The sequence below is a fragment of the Pocillopora verrucosa genome, chromosome 5, assembly GCF_036669915.1.
Source record: "Pocillopora verrucosa isolate sample1 chromosome 5, ASM3666991v2, whole genome shotgun sequence".
NCBI classification, from domain to species: Eukaryota; Metazoa; Cnidaria; class Anthozoa; order Scleractinia; family Pocilloporidae; genus Pocillopora; species Pocillopora verrucosa.
Window position 1 is genome coordinate 20,648,902 of NC_089316.1, and position 27,399 is coordinate 20,676,300.

The 27,399-nt window shown below is 38.1% G+C and overlaps 2 protein-coding genes across 2 annotated transcripts; both read right to left on the reverse strand.

The window, feature by feature from the left end:
* On the reverse strand, positions 1-5,858 carry LOC131796474 (putative ankyrin repeat protein RF_0381). Its single transcript, XM_066167018.1, has 4 exons — positions 5,794-5,858; positions 2,454-3,152; positions 1,609-2,335; positions 1-962 (listed from the first exon to the last, which is right to left on the reverse strand). Exons 2-3 carry the CDS (start codon positions 3,073-3,075, stop codon positions 1,635-1,637), a joined length of 1,323 nt encoding a protein of 440 aa, XP_066023115.1. The 5' UTR covers positions 3,076-3,152; positions 5,794-5,858; the 3' UTR covers positions 1-962; positions 1,609-1,634.
* Positions 5,859-6,132: 274 nt separating this feature from the next.
* On the reverse strand, positions 6,133-15,860 carry LOC131775883 (D-inositol 3-phosphate glycosyltransferase-like). The gene is made up of 7 exons (XM_066167017.1): positions 15,557-15,860; positions 10,403-10,451; positions 8,783-9,989; positions 8,185-8,253; positions 6,994-7,059; positions 6,461-6,529; positions 6,133-6,324 (listed from the first exon to the last, which is right to left on the reverse strand). Exons 2-6 carry the CDS (start codon positions 10,418-10,420, stop codon positions 6,477-6,479), a joined length of 1,413 nt encoding a protein of 470 aa, XP_066023114.1. The 5' UTR covers positions 10,421-10,451; positions 15,557-15,860; the 3' UTR covers positions 6,133-6,324; positions 6,461-6,476.
* Positions 15,861-27,399: the final 11,539 nt, after the last annotated feature.

Below are 27,399 nucleotides of genomic sequence, written 5' to 3' on the forward strand. Positions count from 1 at the left end.
TGTCATAACCTCGCTTACAAAGGTGGCCAAAAAATTCTACATAATTGGAGTTGTTCGGTGATGTTATCACTTCTTTATCGGTACAGGTAATTGCACTACTTCGAGTGACATTTGGTGTAAATATCCTCGTTTTCTTTCTTTTTTTTTTCAAAATCAAGATAATTGCACGACTTTCACGTTTTGTCGTAGTCTCAAAACTTACAAAATATTTCAAACTCTATTTAATTTGATTCAAATGTTATCAAAAGGCATTTTTAGCTGAGACATAAACTTCTTCAACGAAATGCAACTTACGTTCATGTTTCCAAATTTTACATAAAACTACACAGCTGTTACTTTGTACGTGTGCTATAATGAAAAAAAATGTTATATGATCAAAAAAGTAACCCATCCCATTTACTTGTGGAAAATATACAAAATCATATTAATTTTAAAACATCTTAAACTAGACGCATATTTGCGTTCACTCGGGCTTTCTGTTGGAAAGAAACTGTTTTTTTCTTTGTGCCTAAGTTATTTTGTGCAGTTATTGGTTTATCCTGTAACCGTTTTCTGTCTTGGTATACAAAAGATGCAGGTTTCTCACACATGTATACAGAGAGCTGAAAACAGCATTTGTTACGTAGTGTAAAGACCCTTTTCTGGAGTGGGGTGAGGGGAGTTACTGCCATACACTAATAGCTATTATTTCAGTACTTGTTACTCAACACTACTACTTGTGTTACATAATGTGTTCTAGTGAAAAAGACCCTTTTACTTGTGAAATATGCACAAAATCATATCAATTTTAAAAACGTTTGACTCGATAGAAATAAAATCACAGGTAATATAGTTCAGACATACACTTCAGGCTGTTATCAGATTGGGTTCATTTTCAAAAATCTCCAACACTGGAAGCTTTTCCTGTATAGCACAAGCCACACGAGAACCACAAATATTGACAACACCACGCAAACTGCAACCTAAAAGACAAAACCAATGAGTATTTTAAGAAGAAACATGAAGATTCCTTCGACAATTGAACAAGAACACGCTGCACTAAGAGGCTGTATATTTTGTAATATGTCGTCTCATACCACTGGCAGCCCAGCACTAATACCGCGACATACCATTCATTCGGATCATTCATATGTTTTAAGCTTATGGCTGTGGTCTGACATAGTCTGTCCACATACAATTGACTTTTGTCATCGGGTGACTCGTAGAACTTTGATTTCATGATAGCTTTCAAATGCTGGGTAACCAAATTCTGGGAAAAATGCCTGTATGCACACAGTGATTAAAATCAACTAGCTTAATAGAACTAAATCATTAAATTTAGCCAACATGTCACAGAACGCCCAGGTTCAAGAGGTGGACTTCACTGAAAGAAGCTATTCAATACCGTGAAAGTTACTATGCACAGGACCTTTACAGACAGCACGTAGGTCTATAGTGAGTTGGTAAAAATCTTAAAATATCACACAGTCTGTTAAAAATTTCCAGTGACAGCACTAGAACCACTAATTAATACAACGGCTTTAAAGTTGATAAACAAAACAGCGAATTACATTTTGACATTGAGGATTTAAACGATTAAAACTGAGCTGTACACCTTATCAGACCAACCTGAATTAATCATTGCCAGTTGTAGACTAACTATCAGGCACGTAACTCAGCACCAAGTCCAGGAGATCTGAGTCACATGAGGCATGATGTAAAGAATTCTTTCCGTTGTTATCTTTAGCCAAAGGATTGGCTCCCCTCTCAAGGAGACACTTTACACCCTGCAGCTTGCGACAAAAAACAGCAATGATTAGAGGTGTTGCACCATCAGCTGTTCTTGACTCAATGGCCTGCATGCGAGTAAGGATATGATCAATGGTACCCGGGTCACCACTAAATGCAGCAGAATGTAAAGCATTCCATCCCCCTTTGTCTTCATAGGTTGCCTCTGCCCCTCTCTCGAGAAACCATTTCACTGCATGTAATTTGCCACTGTTAGCTGCTACCAATAGCGGTGTCTCCCCCTCGCCATTTAATGAATCAATGTCCGGCATGAGGGTATGGATCAGATAGATGATATCAGTGTCTCCGCCAGCTGCGGCAAAATGTAACGAATTCGATCCTGAGTCGTCCGTTAAGGACGGATCTGCTCCTCTCTTTATCAGAAGCTCCACCGCTTGAACGTTGCCATTCATAGCAGCATTCATTAGCGGCGTGATGCCCGTTTCGTTTCTGGAATCAACAGAACGTTCAAGAGGAGGCGTGGATTTCATTCTAGTGACGTCACTGTCTCTTTCAGCAGAGTCTAACTGATTCAATTCCTTGTTGTCTTCGCTCACAGAAGTGCTGCCTAAAATCATACAACGAGAAAAGCAATTAAAAAAGGCATCACACTTCAAGGAAGATGCAGAAATTTTAAATTTTTTTTGAAACTAGCGACGTTAGGAGAAAAATTAGAGTAGACTCACTATCAGCCACGTGACTCAGCACCAAGCCCAGGAGATCTGGGTCACGTGATGAGGAATAATATAAAGAATCCTGTCCTTCGTTATCTTTAGCCAAAGGATTGGCTCCCTTCTCAAGGAGACACTTTACACCTTGTAGCTTTTGATGACGAACAGCAATAATTAAAGGTGTTTCACCATCAGCTGTTTTTGACTCAATGGCCTGCACGTGAGTAAGGATATAATCAATGGTTTCAGCGTCACCATTATACGCAGCAGAATGTAAAGCATTCCATCCCCCTTTGTCTTCATAGGTTGCATTTGCCCCTCTCTCGAGAAACCATTTCACTGCATGTAATTTGCCATTGTAAGCCGCTACCAATAGCGGCGTCTCCCCCTCGCCATTTAATGACTCAATGTCCGGCATTCGGGTATGGATCAGAGAGATGATATCAGTGTCTCCGCCAATTGCGGCAAAATGTAGCGAATTCAATCCTGAGTTGTCCTTTAAGGACGGATCTGCTCCTTTCTCTATCAGAAGCTTCACCGCTTGAACGTTGCCATTCATAGCAGCATTCATTAGCGGCGTGATACCTGTTGCGTTTCTGGAGTCAACAGAACGTTCAAGAGGAGGCGTGGATTTCATTCTAGTGACGTCACTGTCTCTTTCAGCAGAGTCTAACTGATTCAATTCCTTGTTGTCTTCGCTCACAGAAGTGCCGCCTAAAATCATACAATGAGAAAAGCAATTAAAAAAGGCATCACACTTCAAGGAAGATGCAGAAACTTTAAATTTTTTTTAAATCTGCGACGTTAGGAGAACAATTAGGTAACAAAGAAATCTGGGACAATTACAACAATAATACTAATTATAATAATAATCATGGCTGATTAGTAAAATTGCTCCGGTGAATACAGAGATGCATGCACTCTTAAGGATTGCGTCATATCTCGCTAAAATCACCTCCCGCGAGGAGATTGTATCATTTCAAACTGCTAGTGAAAACTGGCTACCTATCTCGATACGAGTAATCAAAACAATTGTAACAGATTGGTATCAATTAAAGGCTCAACAGCTCGTTAACTAAAAGCCTAAAGCAAAGTCTCGATTAGATTTAAATTCAGTTGCCGTAAGCGTTACAGCCGGACTATATATGAAAATTATGATAGGGAAAAAAAGTTCTTTATAGCCTTAATTGCCATTTTGACAAGTTTCCTCGTTCAACTTTTTTTCATGACATCTAAATCACTTGTTTTCAGCATTCGCCGACCAGCCATGCTCTTGGTATGAAAGTTTATTGACAGTTATAATTAAATCATATCGTGGCAGGCTTTGCGAAGTTTACTCACCGTGAACAGACTTTGTTTGTTCGTTCTTATCTTTTGTTTTATTTTATTATTTTATTTTAGAAAAGAGAGAAATATAACATGTTATTGCCATGCTTAAATTGCCTGCAAACAGACTTCTATTTGGAAGACAAGAAAAAAGTAGAAATGATGAATGTCTAAAGGTAAGTTGCGCTTCGCAACTTACCTAATTGTCTATAATAAAAACAAATTTGTGCCCCTCTTGGCTAGAAGAGGCTCTAAATTAAAATGATGCGAGAAATTACACGTTGCTCAACTTTGGGTATTAAAGGAATGAAACCAAAGAAATGGAACACAACTGTTACACAATATAAGAGTACAAAGTGTAATATCAGTACTGCCAGTCCCCTCTTTTCAGTAATTTCCTGCTCTTAATTAATTTCATTAATCTTCCCCACCCCCCCTCCAATTAAAAATTTGGTGGAAATACATCAATTGCTAATCGGCATGTGGTTTATACTTTCTAAAGCAATACATGTTGCTGCAAAGACTTCTTTTTTATTTTTCAATTCTTCTACTGTTGAACCACATGGAGCTGTACCTGAATCTGATGAATATGAAAAAATACAAATTATGCAGTCATTAAATCAACCAATTACAGGCAAGGCTCAAATTTTAAACACATTTACTGTTAGTTGCAAAACGCCTAGTTAGTACACTCTTTATTATCGTTTTGTTCTGGTTCATTTTTATCAAGAAGTCTTTCGTTAGTAAATGATTATTACACGATTATTCTGTTATCTCCTATCAATTCGCATTTAAGGTCACGTGTAAAGACTCGATTTCAATCATCGTTACCAGATTATCGCAGCTAGATCATCGCTACTTGTTCATCGCTACTTTGTTCTTAGACGCTATCGCTATCAGCTTTTTGCTATCATTAGGAGCTGGACCAAAGTAAGTCTTAATCTCTTTTTCATTTATGATGTTTACGTTTTGTCTGTATTAGTGGTGTAGTTCTCGTATTCAGTTTTCTGTGCAATCTCTTCACTTTTAGTAGGTTAATGAAACATTTCGCAACGCATTTTTCTTAGTTTAGTTTCCGTTGTCTAAGTCCTAACCACACAACCTCAATCGCTACTTCGGTCAAACACAAATACGTCTCCGCGCTATCTTCTACAATTATTAAAGATCACTTCAACTTAAAAAGGATAGGTACGGAAATGTCTGTAGAACTTTATTAACCAAAGCAGTATTTGAGAAGAAATGAGTTAGTTCTCAAACATAGAATAATGGTGATCAAAGAAGAGCTATTTACATGTATTCACGTTTCCTTACGGGTTATTCAGCACTAATGAATCAAGTATATCAGTATGTTTTTCCATGTATCCCTTTTCTACAAAATTCTCGTCAGTCTAAAGAATTTTTCAATGAAGCTAAAAGGAGGCCAAATATTCTCCTACTTATACTTATAGTTAACACTAATATAGTAAATGTAACCTCAAAAGGTTACCTAAGCGGCTGAGTAGAGATTTCGAATGCACATAGAATGTGAAAGTAAAGCAGAAAGACCAGAAACTGTTGCAGAAATACTACATATATTATATAGCCTCATCCCAATCAGCAATTACCGGTACACGAAGGTCTTTGCCTTGCAACATTTAATAACTTGATGCATTTCCTCGAATGAGCATCCAGGCACGAATTATTTCAAGTTGTGGCTAAAAGGAGGGGCGCTAATCGGAAGGAAGTCGCTTAATTTAGGGGGTGTTGAGTAAGAAACTATAAACTCTACTGATTTCGCTGTAGTTGAAGCCTCATAAAGTTGTAATTAAAATGGTAATAGAATCAGGGTTTCCATTTATTTTGGACAATGTGAGAGAAGGGGAGGATGATTATTTGTGTAACAATCAAGAACTTCTTTAGCTGTTGATCATTTCTCTTATTCTCCTGACCTTAATGTTTGAATCAGGGGTGATCTTGTAAGAAGAGAATAGATGCCAGTCACTCTTAGGTGTTAAAGGGTTAAATGACATGCGTTGTAAAGTTTACTCACCTTGGACAGACTTTGCTTGTTCATTCCCATCAGTTCTTTTTCTCTTTAAAGAGGTGTTTGGAGATTTTTCTGAGGAGAAAGGAGAGAAATAACACATTATGGAATGTTACCTAGTTTGGAAACCCGCAAAAAGACTTCTATTTAGAAGACAAGAAAAAAGTAGAAATGATGGATGTCTTAATGTCTGTTGTGCTACCTCACTTCTACATTGTTTCAATGTTACTTTCTGTCCTTAAAATCAATTTTGCGAGAGGAGGCTTTAAATGACAGTGTTATGAGAAATAACATCTTGATTGATTTTGAGTATTTTGTAGTATTACTATGTTATATGTTTGACCCATTGGTGCTGAAATGACCCGAAAGCAAATTTGAATACATGAAAATAGCTCTTCTTTGATCACATTTTAGTAACTACCAGCCCATCGCTACCAGCCTGAGTACCCTGACTGGCTATCACCACTGTCCCTGATGTCTCAAGTCGTGGATGAGGGTCTGGGATGGTCCCACAATCAATCCATATTGGAATTTTAACTGTAAAGGGAAAGTTCAATCATGTTCTATGACATCTGAATCACTGATTTGCAGTATTCACTGACCAGCCCTATTCTTTGCATTAGAGTTTATTGACAATCATAGTTAAATGACATGCATTGTAAACTTAACTCACCTTGAACAGACTTTGTTTATTCATCCCCATAAGTTCTTTTTCTCTTTAAAGAGGTGTTAGGAGCTTTTTCTGAGGAGAAAGGAGAGAAATATCACATTAAAGAATGCTACCTGGTTTGGAAACCTGCCAATAGACCTCCATTTAGAGGACAAGAAAAAAGTGGAAATAATGGATGTCTTAACGTCTGTTGTGTTCTTTCACTTCCACATTGTTTCAATGTTACTTTCTGACCTTAAAATCAATCTTGCCCCCTTTTTGCAAGAGGAGGCTTTAAATGACAATGTTATGAGAAATAATTTGTAGATCAATTCTGGGTATTAAGGGGATTAAAACAAAGCAACAAAATAGGAATGTTACATAAAATAAAAGGAAAAAGTCTAAATCCCTGAGGAGTCCCAGTCCCTCTCCTATAGTCCTCCCTTGTTGTTTTATCCAGGATGTTCTCCCCAATCCCCTTCCCCCTTCATATTTCATATTGGTTGAAATACATAAGTTGCTGATAGGCACGTGGTATATGTCTTCTACAGCTGTACCTGCTGCTGTCCAAGCTTCTTTTGCGTTTCTCTCTGTTTGTTTTGTTGAATCACGTGGAACTGCACCTGAAAAAATAAGTTTAGGTTAAAACACGATTTATTACTCCAACGTAAACTGAGCAAATACATGTTAAAAAGTCAAACAAAACTCACAACCCCGAATGCCCATATTATTATTTGATCTTTAGCAGCACACTCACTGGGATTAGATCATGTGCTAGTGCTTATGTTTGCCGTTTATAGATACGGCTTGGTAATTTATGCTTGCATACTTCAACCGTATTTCATCACAGTACCTGAATCTCATGAATATCGAAAAATACAAATTATGTAGTCAATAAAAGAACCAAACACAGGTAAGACTCAAATGTTAAATATATTTACTATAATTATTGGTGCTAAGTAGAAGTGAGAAAATACTTCGTCTCCTTTCAGCTTTATTAAAAAAAGTCAAAAGAGTGAGAAGTGTTGTGGAAGAAAGAGTAAGGCAAGCACAAAGGTATTGATGTTGTTTGATCCAGTTGCTAAATGACCCATAAGCCAACATGAATACTGCAAGTGAATTAAGCTCCTGTTTTATTACCAATTGTATTATTTCTTGTTTGAGAACTAACTCATTTCCTTCTTCAATGCTTCAAGACTTTATCTACACATTCAGTCTCTTTCTGGAGTGTACTCAAATAGTGCTTTGATTAATAAGTGCTGGGATAATAAAGTTCTACAGGTATTTCCATACATTTCCTTATAAGTTGAAAATTTTTAGTAAGGAACTATAAAGTGCACTGATATGGCTGTAGTTGAAGCTTAAAAAAGTTAAAATAAAGTAATTAAATAAGGTTTTCCTTTTATTTAGGAAAGTGAGAGAGAAGGGTGATTGTTCAATGCTTGGGTGGAGGGGGGAGTTCTTATTTGATATATTGGCCTAGGGGAGGGCACTTCTTAGAGCATGGAGCATGGAGCATGGGCACTTATGCAAGGAAAGACAGAAGTTAATCATAGAGTTAGACTGGAAGATGCTGATAATCCTATTGTTGCAGCAATGACAAGTTGATTTTAGCAGATCTTTTTGTATTCTTCTGAGAACTTCTCTGCAGCACACCTGATTTACTGATTTGTTCCTCATAATTTTCCTGACAGTTGCAGTCTAATTTCAATATTCCTTGATTAACATGCAGTGTAAAGATGACTGACCTGGTATAGACTCTCCTTGTTTATTCCGCTCTGTTTCTTCGTAGTCTAGAGAGCTGTGTAGAGCTTTACCTACAGAAAGTAAAGAGAAAAAAGAATTTATCTGAGCAGTCCAGCCAAAGCTTCCCTGAAAATTGTCATAAATTAACTCAGAATACCCTCCTAGGAGGAGTTAAAGTTAAAGTTAAAGCTACTGTACCACTAAATGTTTCAGTTACCAATAAAAATAATATTACTGACCCTAAAAAAGACACCAACAAAGTTGACCATGCTTGTTCAACTTTCAACAGTACCTGCTTTGTGTCTTGAGTAAAATAACTACAGAAAGTATTTCCCATACAAATACACTTTACCAAGTAAATATTTAAAAACTCTGCGACACTGTTCCTAATCTTGTGGGTAAGATTATTACATAACAATTGAGTTTACCTTTCCTGAGTATTTACCATTTTTGACTATATGTTTGATTCAGTTCTATAAAGAATTTATGGTTATCATAGGTCCAAGTTGACTCAAGGCTGATTCAACTTTTACCAGACTACCTGGTTTATCAGTTATTAGACAAGTTAAGGCTGAAACATTTAAATTTACGTAAATTTACCAAAGACAAGGTTCTTCATCTTTATCACAAGACTCCTACAAGGCTCCTCCCAGTTGTACTTCTCCAAATACTTTTCACGTAGAAGTCTTGACTCTGAAAGTCGCACGTCTCTCTCTTTCTGACGGACACGCTTGATTTCTTTGGCCCAGTCCTTGGGATCTACAGAGTCTACCACACTCTGTGAGCCTAAAGGCACTTTCTTGAGAGCTTTTCCAAGTCCTGAATTACCACTGACAAGTACAGGCAGACTAGCAGATAAGGCTTTCAGAGCTGTTACTCCAAAACCTTCCGTTCTGGATGGCATTATTGCTAGATCCACTTCACAGAATAAGTTTGCCAGCACTTCTGTACCATCATCAAGGCTGCGAACAATAAGCTGGTTACGACTGATGTCATCAAGGAGCAACTTTTCTGCTACAATAACTCCTTTTCCTCCAGCTGTGCAGACAAACTTGAGTTTGTAGGATTCATCTCTCAACTCAGCAATTGCTTTAGCAGCTATGTCGTACCCCTTGACATTGAACTCATCACTGCTGTTACAAGTTCCAATTACAAGAATACTGAATGTTGTTTTGTCTTCAGTGGCTTGCTCTACTGCCAAAAATTCAGAGAAAATGCTTGGAGTAAGGTCAAAAACTTTTTCTTCCTGCTTAACTGGACGAAGGTAACCCTTGTAAGTTTCTGTCAGCTTGGGTCCAATTGTGATAACTTGATCAGCCATTTTACAGAGTTGGATTTCTGTTTCTTGCATTTTTTGACCTTCTGAAATGTTTTTGTACATTCCATCTTCTTCAGGAGCAGAGTGAACGACTTGAATCCATTTGCAATGACTGTAAATTGGATTTCTTTTGATGGATGCAATTGGTCGGCCAAGGTGAATTCCATGACCAATGACACAATCCATTTTATGGTCTCTTGGAGGAAATAACAGGCGAAGAACTGGCTCAAAACCAGGAACTCTATCTGCCTCAATGAGCTTCACATTGTGACTTTTTGCACTGCTCCTATCTGCTTCACTGCAATTTGGAAGCAAGACGCTAACATCCACATTGGGGTGCTTAGCTAACTGGATGGCCAGCTCTCGGTTGATAGTTGACAAGTCCCCATCAGTTGATGATTTCCACTCACTACTTAGCAAAGTGACTTCCAGCATCATGTTTTCCTGGTCTTCCTGTGATGAACATGCCACACTTGGAATCATGAAATCCTACAACAACAAAACAAGAATGGTATTAATAATAAGCTGTAAAACAATAATGGATGTCCACTCAACATTTAATGTCAATTCTTTTGTAAACTTGCAGTTAGGTTTTATCCTTTGCCAAAAAGTCAGATACATGTAGATTGAGACAAATTTAAACCAAGAAAATATCCAGTTGCTTTAGAGGTGACTACATTGTTACTGTCACTGATAACAACCATTACAGTTACAGCTGTACAAGGAATTAAATTTGAAAATAAAAAATTATTCTTAGAGGGTCTTCCTTTTCAACTCACTTTGAAATTGGTACATGTAGTCTCACTGAAGAAATTTAGGTAAAAAAAAACAAGGGGACAAATGAATGTTTTAGTCAAAATCAAAGGTTGGTATTTGTAATAGATTCAGATTTCTCTACCTACCTTTCGTAGCGTTGACATCACAGGAAGCTTTTAATTTTGAAAAATTACCCTGGAAAAAAATAATACAAAATTTGAGTTCACCAAGTCCATTGATTTTAGACTTTCTATTTCCTCTTAGAGTGTTGTTGAGACCACTTAATGGATAATGGAGGCTAATTTGATCTTTTTGGGAAGCTTTCATTTCCTCATATATTTTAGATCATTGTTTGAATTGCCTGTTTGCAAAATTTGACAATTGGGACAACAGCCTATTTTCGAAATGAGAAGTTGTGTTTCCAAAGACAAATCTTGCAACAAATAGAGATAAGATCCTGGTCTAATAGTGTTTACCATTCATGCTGTATTTCCTTTAGATGACATTTCTAACGCATCCATTTCATAAGTAACCATTTCATCACGAAAAACAAAGTGCTATATCTTACCATGGATGAAACTTAGAAAAGAGATCCACAATAGCTAACTATTTATACTTTCCAAGCAACAAAAACACATATATTTTTGCTAGCCTTTTTAGTCTAAAATGCTTTCATGATATTTCCAATTTTCGAAAGGCATCTCAACCATAAAGCAAGCCAATAAGTACACATTTAATTTTTTCAAACCATGTTAGATTGAATGTTGCTACATGTACCATCAAATTCTATACCATATCATGGATTTTTGTGGTTCCTATTGCCACTTTTTGCAAATTAATTGCCACTGCTTAGGATAGTTTATACCTTTGATAAGAATCTCTGCAAACTAAAACTTTTTTTGACAAGGAACATTATAGCACAGTATACCACTGTCTCCCAAGAATTTTCCAAATAAGAAGGTATAAGATTGCAAAATTGTCAAAATTGAACATTACTTGGTAGACCACACTGAAAATCTTTATTACCATCTGTTTTTTGTCTGTGCCAAACCATTTTGAGTGGTCTCAATTAAAAATGGCTTGGATTTAGAGACATTTTTCTCCAAATGGTCTTTCAAACACACCCCCTAATTCACTAATTCCGTGGCACTGAGCAAATAAAATTCTTCTCTTCAGATTATGTGTAGAATCATATATCCTATTTCAAGTCATTCCAAATTTCAAATTTGTCAGTAAATATTTCATTAATAATTTGAGACAAAATTCACTCAATTTAGTGTCCAGTACCACCTTAATTTGATATTGAAAATACACCTTAAAGTAGGCACTATATGATGAATTATTTCCCGTCACAAACAGACGATTGACCACCAATAGGAAGTAATCTGACCACCACCCTGTTCATCCATCCTAAATAAATAGAGAAAATTTATGAAAGAACGTTTAAATACATCACCTATTCCGCATTTGGAAAGGCATGTTATACAAGTCATAAATCATGGACAGAGAGCCATTTTTATTGACCACCAATAGGAATATTCCACCAATAGGAATATTCCACACCAGGAATTGTGAAATCCTACAACAAAACAAGAATGGTATTGACAATATGCTGTTAAACAATAATAAATCCCAATAATACATGTCCACTTGATATGTAATGTCAATTCTTTTGGAAACTTGCAGTTAAGTTTTATCATTCGCCAAAAAGTCGGAGACATGTAAAATGAGACAAATTTAAACCAAGGAAATATTCAGTTGCCTTAGAGATGACTACACTGTCACTGTCACTGATAACAACCATTACAGTTACAAGGAATTAAATTTGAAAAAAAAAATTATCCTTAAAGGGTCTTCCTTTTCAACCCACTTTGAAATTGGTACATGTAGTCTCATTGAAGAAATTTAGGTAAAAAAAGGAGGAAAACTTGAATGTTTATGTCAAAATCAAAGTTTGGTATTTGCAATAATTTAGATTTCTCTAACTACCTTTTGTAGCATTGACATCACAAATTACCCTGGAAAAAAAAATACAAAATCTGAGTTTACTGAGTCCATTTAAGTTTTCTATTTCCTCTTAGAGTGTTGTTGAGGCCAATTAATGCATACTGGAGGCTAATTTGATCTTTCTGGGACGCTTTCATTTCCTCAAATATTTAAGATCATTGTTTAAATTGCCTACTTGCAAAATTTGGCAAACGGAAAATGGCCCATTTTCAAAACGAGAAGTTATGTTTCCAAGGACAAATCTTGCAGAAAATAGAGATAAGATCCTGGTCTAATGGTGTTTGCCATTCTTGCTGTATTTCCTTCAGATCACATTCCTGACACACCCATTTCATAAGTAAACATTTCATATAGAAAAATAAAGTGCTATGACCTTACCATGGATGGAACTTAGAAAAGAGATTTACAGTAGCTAACTATTTACACTTTCCAAGCAACAAAGACACATTTATTTTTACTAACCTTTTTATTCTTAGAATTTTTCCTCATATTTCCAATTTTCAGAAGGCATCACAACCATAAAGCAGCCAATAACCACACATTTAATTTTGTCACACCATGTTAAATTGAAAGTTGCTATTATCAAATTCCCACACCATTTCATATTTTTGTGGTTCCTATTGCCACTTTTTGCAAATTAATTGCCACTGCAACTGTATTATCTCAAGAAGGTTAATACTTTTGATCAGAATCTCTGCAAACTAAAACTTTGTATGACAAGGAACATTTACTGCACAGTATGTCACTGTCTGCCAAAACCTTTCCAAATGACAAGGTATGGGATGATTGAATTGTCAAAATGGAATATTACTTAGCAGACTGCACTGAAAATCTTTATTACCATCAGCTTTTTGTCTGTGCCAAACCATTTTGAGTAGTATTAATTAAAATGGCTGGAATTTAGAGACATTTTTTCTCCATAATGGCTTTTAAAACACACCCTCTAATTCCATGAAATTCCACCAATTCCATGACACTGAGCAAAATACAATTTTTCTCTTCAGATTATGTGTGGAATCATATATCCCATGTGATAATTTTAAGTCATTCTAACAAATCTGTCAATAAATATTTCATTAATGATTTGAGACAAAAAAAAAACAATAAAATTTAGTGTCCAATACCACTTTAATTTGATATTGAAAATGTACCTTAAAGTAGGCACTATACCATAGATTATTTCTTGTCAAAAATAGACAATTGACTACCAATAGCAAGTACCTGGCCACCACCCTGTTCATACATCTTAAACAGATAGAGAAAATTTCATGGAAGAATGTTTAAATAAATCACCTATTCTTGGAAAGGCATGTTATAAAAGTCATAGATCATGGACAGAAAGCTATTTTTATATGATTAAAAAAAAATTATCAAGATTCATAATGAACTAAATTTAAATTGCAGAAATGATCCTTGAAGGTCCTACATTGTAATTTAACCCTTCAACTCCCAACATTGAATTGTTAATTCTCCCCTGTAGCTACTACACATTTCCTTATAAATTAGTCACAAGAATTTGTTGTTAGATCAAGATAACAGTTTCTACCTGGTAAGATTAAGTATTCTCATTATCTGTTTGCTGGATAATGTATGAATAATATTGGAAGAAGTGACTTGTTAATCACTTCTGCCAGTTAAAGGGTTAAGCAATTGCAGAGAACAGGATTCTTCCACAGGATTCTACTGAAGCCGATAAAAGACAATACCAATATATATTTGAAATCCAAAACATAGTCCAAATTGACCGAGCCTTCTTCTCAAAGTCTTCACATGGATAGAAATACGATGATATTTTATGAAAACACTGATGACAATCAAAATACTCTTTTAAAGCAATGCTCCGTAGCAAATTTCTTATCTGCTAAAGTATCCACCTCGCTTTAGTGTGTAATCACTCATTATTCTCAAGAAACTAGGAATCTGCTTTGTACTAACCAACCGGATGACACAACAGCATTCTTGAATTAGGAGACACATCGCCATATACAGTACCGCTCGCGTAAAAGTCAACCGCGCCAAAAAATCGCATGCAACTAAGAATAAAAAAAATCGTGCGCGTCAAAAAAATTGCACGTGCGCGCACGATACTGAAACATCCGCCTCATTAGTATGTATAAGGTCATCGTTTTGTTTTTCTACTGTTGGCTGTTTGTTGTTTTAAAGAATAGGCCACAATGTAGTAGCACTAAAATACTAAACGGCCACCAACGACAAGCAAACTTGTTCGTTGCAATCGCCGTTCGAACCGACCATCTCAAGATGCTGTTACCAGTGCGACTTTGTAATCGGAATATATAAATGATTTGTCATTTTCCTACGGAATCCATTTATCAAAACAGCTATTTCTCACTTCGTTTACAGAAACATCTGTCGCAACGGCTTGGAAATTTGTTCAAAATAAATTGTCCCAGTGTATCGTAATTCGGTAGAATCAGCTAAGGCGTCCGTTTGTAACAAGTTGTCGCGTTCTGAATGCAAACCCACGCTCGAATGCTCATTTTATAGCTTTTGACATCGGTGCACATGCATTTCTCGAAAACTGGTTCCTTCATCTCGCCATTTATTCACAGACTAACAAGTTCTACTCGCTTATTTTAATGGTGTTATGTTACAGCATATTTACCTGTCACGACTACGTCTTCCACTGACTCGTATGCAAATTTTTAAGTGAAACTGGATTTGCTTTTTGTTTCGTTATTTGCCAAATCATTGATCGATGTTCACCAAATTGCTCGAAAAATGGGAACGGAAAAATTTACAGCGAGATACATGTAGTTCAAGTTTGTTTATGACCCGCCGGCACGAATTTGAAACACATCTCTCATGCGTGAATTACTAAGCATTTTAACCGCACGAAATTCTACAACCCTAAAATTAAAGTGTTCCACAGGCAACAGAAAACCGTCAGTTATTCAGACAAGTGGACCGAAAACGTACACAATTCATGTTGCCACGTTTTTTGGTACCATTTCGCCTATAACACCTCACAGTTGTGAATACATGCAATGCAACGAGATACAGACAATAGAAATCCAGGGAAAACACGCACATCAAGTCACACTTTTCTAACGTACATTTAATCGAGAAAGTTGACAAAATTACATACATCTCTAATTGACTGGACTTCTTCGGAAGAAGTAACCTTGAGTTTACAAAGAAGAGGAGCTTTACGCGAGTTTCCGGCCGACGCAAACGTTGCAACTCAGCAAGTTTGTATGGCGCCATGAACGCTGGGAATCTGATATTTCAAATTTGCATGTTTTCTCACGATAAATAGCTTAAAGACAACTTACATGTACACATTTGAAGATATCAAGAGGATCTTTATATCTGAAAGTGGCATCGAACAGATCTTGAGACGTACAAGAATTGTAATTCCTCAATCGAATACCTTTGGTTACAGAAGCACACGTAAACTGTTGTTGATTATTGCCACTGGTTTCCACTGCTGGAAGCCTCTGAAAGGAATGACCACAGTTTTGTCCTTTAAGACGCGAGAGAGCAAGATAGTGAGTCTGAGTCCAGTAAGCTTCTTTGAACACAAACTTTAATTACTTGAGAGGCAGGTTACCTTTAGAGCTAACGAAACAACAACAACGCGATAGCGACTCTCTTATTATAAAATGTTTTGTCGTGTAACCCGAGAACTGACACGTGAGTAGTCCGAAGTGATTACATAACCAGTCCAGAAAGTTACATAACAGTTGAGGGTTACATAAGAAAGAAAAAAGCAAACGTTGATGTCCGGAAGGTTTTTTGCATATCATAACATCTTTCCCTTTTTCCTATTTTTCTTTTTTTTTTTTTTAACTATAACTCAATGTCAAACTTTTTAGGTGGCTTGATCAATCGTCCATGTCGTGTCCGTATTTCAGTTGTAGTAGCTTCGTGAGGTGGTCTTGCACTCAGCTCTGTTTGAGGTGTTGGGGGTAGTTGAGATCTTGGAGGGGACATGGATGTTCCTACTTGAGAACTTGCTGGAGGGGGTTGGTCCTGTTCCTGCAGATTGTCTGGAACGGTCAGGTCATCTTTGTCCATTTTGAAGGGGGTTTCTTGAAGTGGTTCCATGGTAGAACGCAACTGCTTGCGATTACGCCTGTAGAATCTACCATTGACTTCAACCTTGTAACTACGAGATGCCACTTTAGAAGAAACAACTGCTTTTGACCACTTTGTTTCTCCAGGCATCTTCATGCGCACTATGTCACCTGATTTGAGTTCTGAGAGTTGTTTAGCATGTTGGTCGAAATGTTTCGCTTGCTTGACACGATCCCTTTTGTGAAGATCACTAACTGTTTGGTCAGTCTTGAGTAAAGACTCTGAGAAGGGTAGAAGTGTCTTAGTTCGGCGACCAAAAAGTCGTTGGCATGGAGACATACCTGTCGCAGCAGTGGGGGTGTTGTGGTGATCCAATAAACCAAGATATGGATCGGATTGAGACAGAAGAGCTTTCTTCATTAAAGTCTTGCAGGTTTTGACTGCGCTTTCGGCCATCCCATTAGCTTGTGGATAGTGTGGTGAGGTGGTGATATGAGTGAACTTCCACGTTACTGCAAATCTTCGGAACTCTGAGGATGAGTACTGAGGACCGTTGTCAGAAACTACGTAATCGGGTACCCCATGTCGCGAAAAATGCATCTTCAGCTTGTGAACGACTGTCTGGGACGTAGTATCGGCAAGATGATCCAGCTCGATAAAGTTGCTGTAGTAATCAACTAATACGAGGTAGTTTCGGTTCTCGAAGGTAAACAAATCTGTTCCAACTCGTTGCCATGGCCTGTCAGGAACTGGGTGAGGCTGAAGAGGTTCACTGGCTTGTTCAGGTCTCACACTTTGGCATATAGAGCATTTATCAATACGATTCTTGAGTTGTGCAGACATTCCTGGCCAGAAGAAAACCTCTCTGGCCCTTCGAAGGCATGCTTGGAGTCCCTGATGGGACTTGTGTGTTTCCTCTATCATGTCACGGCGAAGGCTCTCTGGGACAACGATCTTCGTTCCTTTGAAAACTAGGCCATTTTGGAGCGTCATTTCATCTCGGTATTTGAAGAAAAGCTGTGCGCTTGTAGGTACCATGGAAGTTTTCGTAGGCCAGCCAGCGCGTATAACTTGTGACAACGCTAGTAAAGATTCATCCTTGGCCGTTTCCACTTGAAACTTGGCAAGTGTCGACTCTGATATCGATAAGTCTTCAACAAAGTTGACAGTTTCTAGATCTTTATAGCAGGATGAGGTGCTAGCATTTGGTACCTTTGACTGCTTAGGTAGAACGCGAGAAAGTGCGTCAGCGATGTACATCTCTTTGCCTGGCTTGTAAGTGAGATTCAGGTCAAATCTTTGAAGACGTAGCATCATACGCTGTAATCTCTTAGAAGCTGTATTGATTGGCTTCTTCTGTATAGCAATCAGTGGCTTGTGATCTGTTTCGACTGTGACGTGCTTGCCATAAATGTAATGCTCGAAGTGCTCACAAGAGAATACAACAGCTAAGAGCTCCTTCTCAATCTGTGCGTAATTTTGCTCTGTCGACGTCAGTGCCCTGTTGGCGTAGTGAACTGGTTGTCCTTCCTGAAGTAGAGTTGCGCCAATGCCATACTGTGAGGCATCGCACTGTATAGTGACATTCTTACTCACGTCAAAGTACTGTAGGACTGGGGCTTTAGTGATGAGCTCTTTTATCTCCTTGAAGGCTTTATCTTGGGGGTGTTGCCAATGCCATTCTATTTCCTTCTTTTCCAACTGTCTTAAGGGCTGTGATGCTGTAGACAGATGTTGGCAGAATTTCGCCAGATACTGCACCATTCCCAGAAACGTTCTGAGTTCAGCGAGATTGGTAGGCACTGGATAGTCCACTATAGCTTGTACCTTTGACGGGTCAGGTTTTAGACCTTCCGCTGTAAGGAGGTGTCCTATGAAAGGAACTTGTGACTGTCGAAGTTTCAACTTCTCGCTGTTGAGAGTGAGGTTTCTTTCTCTTGCGCGACTGAGGAAAGCCTTGAGATTCTGATCATGGTTGGCAATTGCAGCTTCATTAGAGTCTCCAAAACCGCAAACTAGGAAATCATCGGCGATGACTTCAACACCTGCGAGTCCTTCTACTAGCTCGTGCATTCGTTGTTGCCATACTTCTGGGGCTGAGTTTATTCCGAATGGCATTCTGAGCCATCGATAGCGACCAAAAGGTGTGTTCATGGTTGTCAAGTAACTACTCTTTTCATCAAGTTGTACCTGCCAGAATCCACATTTGGCATCTAACACGCTAAAGACTTTAGCACCACTAAGGCGAGTTGCTACTTCCTCAATAGTTGGAAGTGGATAATGCGAGCGTTTCACTGCGCGGTTGAGATCTCGAGGATCCAGACATACTCGTATTTTCCCGTTAGATTTCTTCACTATGACAAGGCTAGAGACCCATGATGTCGGTTCAACTACCTTGGCGAGGATACCACTCTTCACCATGTTATCCAGCTCTAACTTGAGGGTATCTCGAAGTGGGACTGGCACTTTACGAGGGGGATGTACCACCGGGCGGAAACCTTCGTCCACTTGAATGGAGTAGGTTCCTTCAAGGCAGCCAATTCCAGTGAAGATATCGGTAAATTCATATAGGATAGGATCACTTCTAACATTTGACGAGACGTCAATTCTTTCGTCGTGAATCGCATTTACGTCAGCATCCAAGATTTTGACCAGGTTCATCTTTTCACACGTCGTTCGACAGAGGAGGGGTGTCAAATCTTGCTTCACAATGTGATAAAGAACTCCATATTTTCTTCCTTTCCGTTCAGTAAGTAGGCGGATTTGACCAAGTGGCCAGACTACAGTCTTGTTGTGCATGATGAGCCTTGTAAACGACTGTTCAAGGTTTGTACACTGTTTGTCTCCTGTAGCCCGGATGTAGGCACTTTTGGGGAGAATGTTACATGAAGCACCTGTATCAATCTGAAGTTGTACTTGGGCATTATTGTTAAGGCACGCCGTTACATAAGCTGATGTGGGGGAGGGTTTGTGGCTGTAGATTTCACAATCTTGTACGTGATTGACAGAGCGAGAGTGGCATTTTTTTGCAAAGTGTCCGTCTCTGCCACATTTGGTGCATTTCTTGCCAACTGCTGGACAAGCTGACTTTTCCATCTCGTGAACAGTACCACAAAACTTGCATTCTCGTGTGTATACATTGTCGGGGTTACCAGAACTTTTTTCTCTTGACTTCCACGGAGGAGTCCGCTTCTTACCTGAAGTGTGTTTATGCGGTGTTGTATCCTCAGTCTGGGTCTTATGCGGTTTCGTTTTCTTGGCTTTTACCCTATTCACATTAGCTTCTTCAGTTGTCATGTCTAAAGCGCGTATATCAGTTAGCTCTTGTGTTCGCAGGATATCCAACGCGTTATCCAAAGTGAGATCTTTCTTCTCTAAAAGTTTCTTGCGTGACCGATCATTCTTGACTCCAAGGATGAGGCGGTCTCTTATCAAGCTGTCTCTTAGGGTTAGGAACCCACAGTGTTCAGAAAGGCGCATCAGTGCTGTGCAATATTGATCGACACTTTCTCCTGGTTCTTGCTCTCTCTTGTTGAAGAGGTACCGTTCATACGTCTGATTTCGCTGCGGCAAACAACGAGATTCAAATTTAGCCAGGACGTCATCAATATTGTCAGCGCTTTCGTCTTCAGCGAAGGTAAAGGTGTCAAACAATTGGACTCCTTCTCTTCCAACGATGTTAAGAAAATGAGCAACACGGACTGGGCCGTCCTTTTGACTTATCCCAGCCGCCCGTTCATAGATTTGCCATGCTCTCTTAAAGTGTAACCAGTTATCGCCTCTACGTGACCTGTCTTCGAGATTAAGAGGATCTGGAGGTTTGGCTAGCGGTACTGTGGTGGTATAGATCGGTGCAGCAGCCGATGAACCAGAAGGTTGCTGACTAGCAGAGGTCGAGGTCATGACCAATATAAAATAAACTTCCACCAACAACAACAAAGCTCGTGAAACGTGACTCACCTCCTGACACCAAGTTTTGTCCTTTAAGACGCGAGAGAGCAAGATAGTGAGTCTGAGTCCAGTAAGCTTCTTTGAACACAAACTTTAATTACTTGAGAGGCAGGTTACCTTTAGAGCTAACGAAACAACAACAACGCGATAGCGACTCTCTTATTATAAAATGTTTTGTCGTGTAACCCGAGAACTGACACGTGAGTAGTCCGAAGTGATTACATAACCAGTCCAGAAAGTTACATAACAGTTGAGAGTTACATAAGAAAGAAAAAAGCAAACGTTGATGTCCGGAAGGTTTTTTGCATATCATAACAACCACAACTTCGCCGGTGAACCACTCATTTGAAGACATGATTACGAGCTGAAGAAATATGGAATTCTCTCATGATTGATGCAAACGCTCCCTCGCTAGGAAGTCAGCTCAGTCAAAGATAACCCTTAGATCGTGAGAGAAAATTATCGCTGTGGGCGAGTGTGTAATTCTATATCAATTTAGTCACATGATTAATTTACCGGCGGATTAGAGAGTATGCCTGACAACGTTCTTTGGAGGTTAAATGGGTACGGTATTATGGGTACGATGCGGTTAAATGAGCCTAGGGTAAAATATGGACTGGACTATTTTTTGGACCATTTTTTTTGGACTATTTTTTTTTGGACCATTTTTTTTTTTTTTTGGACCATTTCATAAGGGGGGGGGAAGCACACCATTAGTACTCAGGGAAGTGTGGGATGCAGTCTATTAGTACCGAGGAAGGGGTAGGAGGTAAAGTGTTATTACTCAGCGAGGGGTAAGAGACGGAGTACTACTACGCAGGGAGGGGTGGGAGGTGGTTGTAATGGTAAACACTACTGGTGAATGGGGCTTTTACTCGATCGTTCAAATTATTTTAATCGCTTTTTCGACTGACTTTTTGATTGTCAAAATTTTTGCGCTGGGCCGTGGCGTTTCTTCATTCTTGTCGTCATGCGAAAGCGAAACTGCCACGTAAACACTGGACTTTGATTTCCATTGAAAATGTCGCGTTTATGATCCTCCACTGTTGACGGTTATGCGTGTGCCTTTTGAGGCGACTTGTGCACCATCAGTTGCTTCACGCGTATACTGTATACTGTGTATACCGTATGTAATTACTAAGTTTATCTATCCTTGACCTTATCAGACGAGATCACGAAATTTCCGGTCCTTAGCCCTTAACTTAGCAGCATGTAGAATTCATAAGCGCTATTGCAATTTAAGAGCAAATGTTACCATCGGTCAAACATTTCGTGGCAGTCAAAATTCAATTTGGTCCATATTCTCAGGTTAGGTAGACCTTAATGTTAAAGAAACCGCTGCATAGTTTGTTTGGCTAAATATCAAATAGTTTTCGAGAAAATCGATAATAACCGAATCCTGAGAATTTGCCACATTTTGAGCTCACAATCAATTAAGGGCGAAAAAGGCTTATGTAACGAAATAACACACTCTAAAGAAATGTCTTGAAGAATGATGCCAAAATATGTGTAAAAAGGAATTGAAAATATAATTACATCCCGCGAACCCTCTTTTACCAAGATGAGAACATACTAAAAAGTAACCTTTAATTTAAGTATGTGTTACCAAATGAAATGCGTCTTGTCTAAAGGATTTTTTTGGAGAAATGATTTAATGCGAAGAAATTTAATTTTAAAGTTGGATAAAATGTCCTGTTTTAACCGACCTTCCAATGTATGACGTAACGCAGAAATACAATTGTTTCAAAGATAGCATTCAATCAAACGCGGGATTAACGTAAAAACTTAAAAAACATGTTTTAAAATCAAAGACAGATTGCATTTCTGCTTTCCATTCGTTTGATACAAATTTCAATGAAACTACAGAATAATTTGTCAATATGACGCAGCTGTCATGTTCGTTCACACGCCAGCGTGAAGACCGGACTCGAGATGTTTTGGTGGGAAGATTTCCCGACCTTATCTTTGAATTCGAGATTAGAGATCATATTTAAAAGTGATTTTCGTTCGTCTTTCTTCCAAAATCAGTTTCGAACTAATAAGCAAACCAAGGCAAACAATTTAACGAGCCGTCTTTTAAAAACTAACAAATCGAAAACATGTCTTAAATCCGTGACAATTTCGGGAAAGAATCAAAGTTTTTTATCATGAAATTAGTGGCTCATTTGACCTTCCTTACCAGCACATTAAGACTTCCACATTTTCATACTATAATAAAAACTTTCATTTTCCTTGCGGACGGAGCTGGGCGTTCTCGGCAAGTTGGATTCGCCGAACATGTATTTACGGAAGTGCATGCAAGAAAACCGCTTAACGGTTGCGTGACCAATTTTTATTTCCGGAATTGAGAGCGGAAGTTCACGTGTACGGACTTTTGGGAACTGGGGCTGGAAAATCATGAACCCTTTATATAATGCTGATACTAAACCTTTCTAACCAACGATTCTTTTTAGTTTCAATATCAGTTATTCCATAATATACCCTCGACTATATTCTACGGCGATAATTCACGTAAACCATCTTTCTGTGTAAAATCAATGAACCACTCGAAAAACAAGATCTAGCCTCTAAATCAATTTCAAAACTGTCATCACCTAACTTTTTTTTAAAAAATAATTCAGCCCGTTTATGGTCACCAGCTCTGAAAAGGGTAAGAACATTATTGCCTCAGTGTGTTGAACGGGATCACTCGGACATGACCAGTCGCGGATAATGAATTCCGCGAGATCCTATGACAATTTATTAAACAGGGGTCAACTACAGAAACCAATCATTCGCTCCAGTCTTCTTACGGTTATCTTTCCATTTGAGTTATATTTTAGAGAGAGTATGGATTAAAACATGTCAAAATCCCATATAAACATAACTGTCTTTTGCATTACGGAAGCTGATAGCAGAGCTTTTTTCGCAGTTCTAGCTTCCTGTAACCAGCCACAGCAAAAATCCGCGGGAACCAGCCAAATATTCAACGCATTTTGAAAAAAATGTGGTGTGATTAGTCACCAGTTCCCTCTAACTTTATAGAGACAAAAAAATTGAATGGGGAACCTACATGGTATTTGCCGCCTGATACTTAACAGAATGACAGAGGACAAGCTGACTATAAATATCCTAGCGTGGATCAAAGCTTACCTGATTAAAATTTTCCATCTGCATTAATACACTGGCATCAACGGAACGAGGAGTCGAACTTACTATGACTGTCGACTCTTTTTCCTCTGCTGTAAGCAGCCTGAGGGTTTTTCGACAAGATGTGCAAATACCTAAGAAAATTAGAGTCAAAGGCTTTGAGTCAATTTTCTTTAGGAAACGAAGAGAAGTCAGTAGAGTTAAACCAAGTTTGAAAAATGCAAACTTACCTGAGCCTACTTGAAGAAACACTCCAGTTTTTTTAAAATTAATTTTCCCGATTTCTCGATCGCATTTTGGCCAGTTTTTGCGTCTTCTGTCATGATTGGATTGGATGATGCCTCTGGCACTCCACACCACGCAGCAGATCCCCGCCTCCAACCCAAACCAAGGTTTTCGCGATGCAATGGACAAATGGTTGAGTCAATACCGCTGCTAGGCTGAGGATAAGGTCAACTTCGTTCTCTGGACCGAGAAATCCCAGGCTTGCTGTATGGTTGGAAATTGGTTTTGAACAGGTCAGTAAATCGCCCTAACTTTCGCATTGAAAAAGCGGCCTCTTCAAAAACATTATTGATTACCGATTTTCTAAAAACTAATCAATATTAAGCCCAATGAACTATGCAGTGTTTTGTTTTACATCAAGGTCTACCTAACATGAGATTATGGGCAAAATTGATTTTTGAGCTGTTGCCACGAAATTTTAAAAATGTTTGATTTTTGGTAACATTTCCTCTTAAGGGTTTAATGAAGAGAGGAGCAGATCTGTGCCTGATGAACAACGGAAGATAGAATTCATTACGACTTACTGCACTGGGTAACCCTTAAATCATTGCTCTGATATTAACTCACGTGCTTAACATTGAGTAAAGGTGTGCTCAGAATCTCTCGCCACTGATGATACCTGCTATGAATGGTCATTGACAGGCTGTGTAGTGGTTTCTTAAGAAGGAAGTAACTACAACCTGTAAAAAAACAGAGGACATAAGCAATGACAAAATATCCGCTCGTATAAAGCTTTCTCTCGTAAAATTATATCTACTTGACAATGCAACCTTGCAAAAAAGAACATTGCTACGTCTGTTTAACAAATAGATGCCAAGATCACAGATGACATCAAAATGTGGTAAGAACAAAAAAGTGGCACACGAGGCGCAGCCGAGTGTGTCACTGATGTTCTTACCACATTTTGACGTCCTCTGTGATCTATTACTGAACAGACGCACGGCAACTTGGAATCTTTTTGTTTTATATAATAAAGAATTAAAATATACGGAAAAAAGTTTTAAAGATGACGTCATCTATACGTCTGTCCTCCAATAGATCATAAGTGAGAACCAATCAGAATGCGTGCATAACTGAGCTTAGTAAATAAACAATTTTATTACAATGATACCACTTTATAAGTGTACGTGCTCTATCTTAGGAAGCAAGTCTTCAGTAATTTTTTCTAAATTACCAGCGCTAATTTTGAAACGAAAAATGAACTTAGCGTTTTTTGCAAGTTATTTACATTCCTTTTCCTGAATAGTGTTTGAGTAAAGGAGGCAAGTCTCTAAAGAAACAGTGGTGCTGTGTCGGTAGGAGAGTATAATAGGGTAATTCAGTATTATCAACAGAGTTGATAACGTAAATTTGCCACCGTGAAGAATTTAAAAGCGCCTAAACGCTCCTAACTTCAGCTGTTTAACTGTTTACAGTGGCAAATTTATATTGTCAGCTCAATTGATAAAACTAAATTACTTAGTTTCTAAGTGGCCTAGTTAGATATGCAAAGTCAAGTATGTTGAAGTAGTATACAAACAGAATAACGATCTTGTATACTTCAGTGGTTTGCTAAATTTTGCCAAAACTGAAGCTAACACAATTGTCAAAGGCTTACTTATTGTGAACACGGGGAGAGGACTGGGAAGGGTTAACAACTGTACCCTTCTTGAACGCAGTTCTTCATTCCCTCGAATGTTTTTTCTTTGTTTGTTTGGGACCGCTTATTATTTATGACCTGGGAAGGGTAAATAAAATAGAATAAAATTTACCCGATTCCCCCTCTGTAGTATTCTAATAATCCCCCTCATTGGCAGACACCCACTTCCCCTTTATAGCGAAAACTGATCCAGCCTCCCTTCCCCTAAAAAGCGAAGAATTCCCCCCCCCGAAGAAAAGAGGCCCTGTTCCCCATAGACGATAAATGATGAATTTTGCTCCTTTTACCTCTCCCCTTTCTCCATATTTTATCCAAACAGGGATTTTTTTACTACTTTCCCTGAAGCTAGAAATATCAGTCGTTCCCATTTATAAACAACATATTCTTTCGTTCGGTGATATAAAAATTTATTGACTAAGGTTATAACCTCGCTTACAAAGGTTACCTAAACATTTGTAACAATTGGAGTTGTATTTTGTAGTCTTTTTAAAAATTCGGAGTGCCTGCTCGTTTCAAATTGCTTGAGAAAAATTATGTCACTTCTAATTCATTTATAGACGATCTAATTTTCGAGATACCTTCACCTGATAACGCAGAAACAAAGAGGGTTGAAACACGTACAAAATGATTCATCCAAACCTTGCAAACCTCATTGCGCGTTAGGTCAAATCAACGTCTTTAGTCAAAGGGCAAATTTTTCGACAAGCCTTTCTTGTTTAAGCTATTAAACAGTTCGTTATCGTTTTTTCACGGAATTAACAATGTTCTGTACTGAATTGGTTCTCTTCTGCATTGATGTTACATGAAAACTGTATTGCAACCAATCAGAATGCAGAAAGTTCTTCATGTATTCTATTAAAAAATGTCCTTGAAAAATGAGATATTCGGTACATCGTGTGAAATGTAAAAGCCATGTACTCTTATATAAAATAGTATTTAAAACCTCGATTTTAGCTCGGTACAAAAGTCATCAAAACGCATTTTTAGCTTTGGGACATAAACTTGTTCATAAACTTGCTCAACTTTCATATTTCCAACTTTTGCATAAAATTTCACAGCTATTATATTACATTTACGTGTTCTAGAAAACAAAAATGTTACATGGTAAAAGAAACCCCTTTACTTGTGAAAAATAAACATAGTCATATTAATTTCAAAACGCCTTAAGAAAAATAAAGAGGCCGGTAACATTGCAGAAATCTTCACTTCTGTCTTTAAAATTAATGCGTTCTATTACAAAAAACCCTCGTTGTGAAGTATACATGACATCATATCAATTTTAAAGACGTTTAACCAGATAAACACAAAATCACCGGCAATATTGTACAGACATATACTTCAGGCTGTTACCAGAGTGTGTTCATTTTCAAAAATCTCCCACACTGACAGTTTTTCCTGTATAGTACAAGCCACACGAGAACATCAACTATTAACAACACCACGCAATCTGTAATCTAAGAGACAAAACCAATGAGTATTTTAGGAAGAGAAATGAAGATTCCTACGACAACTGAACAAGAACACGCTGCTCTAAGAAGCTGCATATCTTGGTACATATCGTCTCATGCAGCCTAGCACTAACACCGCAACATAGGATTCATTCGCATCATTCATATCTTTTAAGCTTATGGCTGTGCTCTGACAGAGTCTGTCCACATGCCACTGACTTTTGTCTTCGGGTGACTTCTACAACTTTGATTCCTTGAAAGCTTTCAAAAGCTGGATAACCAAATTCTGAGAAAAATGCCTCTGTGTGCACAGTGTTGAAATCACCTAGCTTAACAGAACTAAATCCTTACACCCAGCCAACATGCCACAGGAAGCCCAGGCTCAAGTTCAACTTTAACGACATAAGATATTCAGTACCGAAACTGTTACACAGCTCACAACTTGTGCAGATTGTACGTAGGTCTAGTTGGTAAAATATCAAATAACACGCAGCCTGTTAGAAAACCTCCATTTGCAGCAATAGATCAGTTAGTAAAAAGAATGGCTTTGAAGTTGACGGAACAAACAAACCAGTGAGTTACATTTTGACATTGAAGAATTAAACGAACATAAAATAAGCTGTAGAGCTTACTCCACCAACCTGAG

What these genes read in the sequence shown, in the direction of transcription:
- LOC131796474 (XM_066167018.1), bottom strand. Translation starts at nt 3,075, where the DNA reads ATGAAATCCACGCCTCCTCTTGAACGTTCTGTTGACTCCAGAAACGCA. An exon ending in GCTGAGTCACGTGGCTGATA is followed by an intron (nt 2,336 to 2,453) that starts GTGAGTCTACTC and finishes GTATGATTTTAG; the next exon opens with GCAGCACTTCTGTGAGCGAA.
- LOC131775883 (XM_066167017.1), bottom strand. An exon ending in GATGAAGAACCTTGTCTTTG is followed by an intron (nt 8,254 to 8,782) that starts GTAAATTTACGT and finishes TACTTTCTGTAG; the next exon opens with GTAAAGCTCTACACAGCTCT. An exon ending in AGAAGCTTGGACAGCAGCAG is followed by an intron (nt 6,530 to 6,993) that starts GTACAGCTGTAG and finishes CTTTCTCCTCAG; the next exon opens with AAAAAGCTCCTAACACCTCT.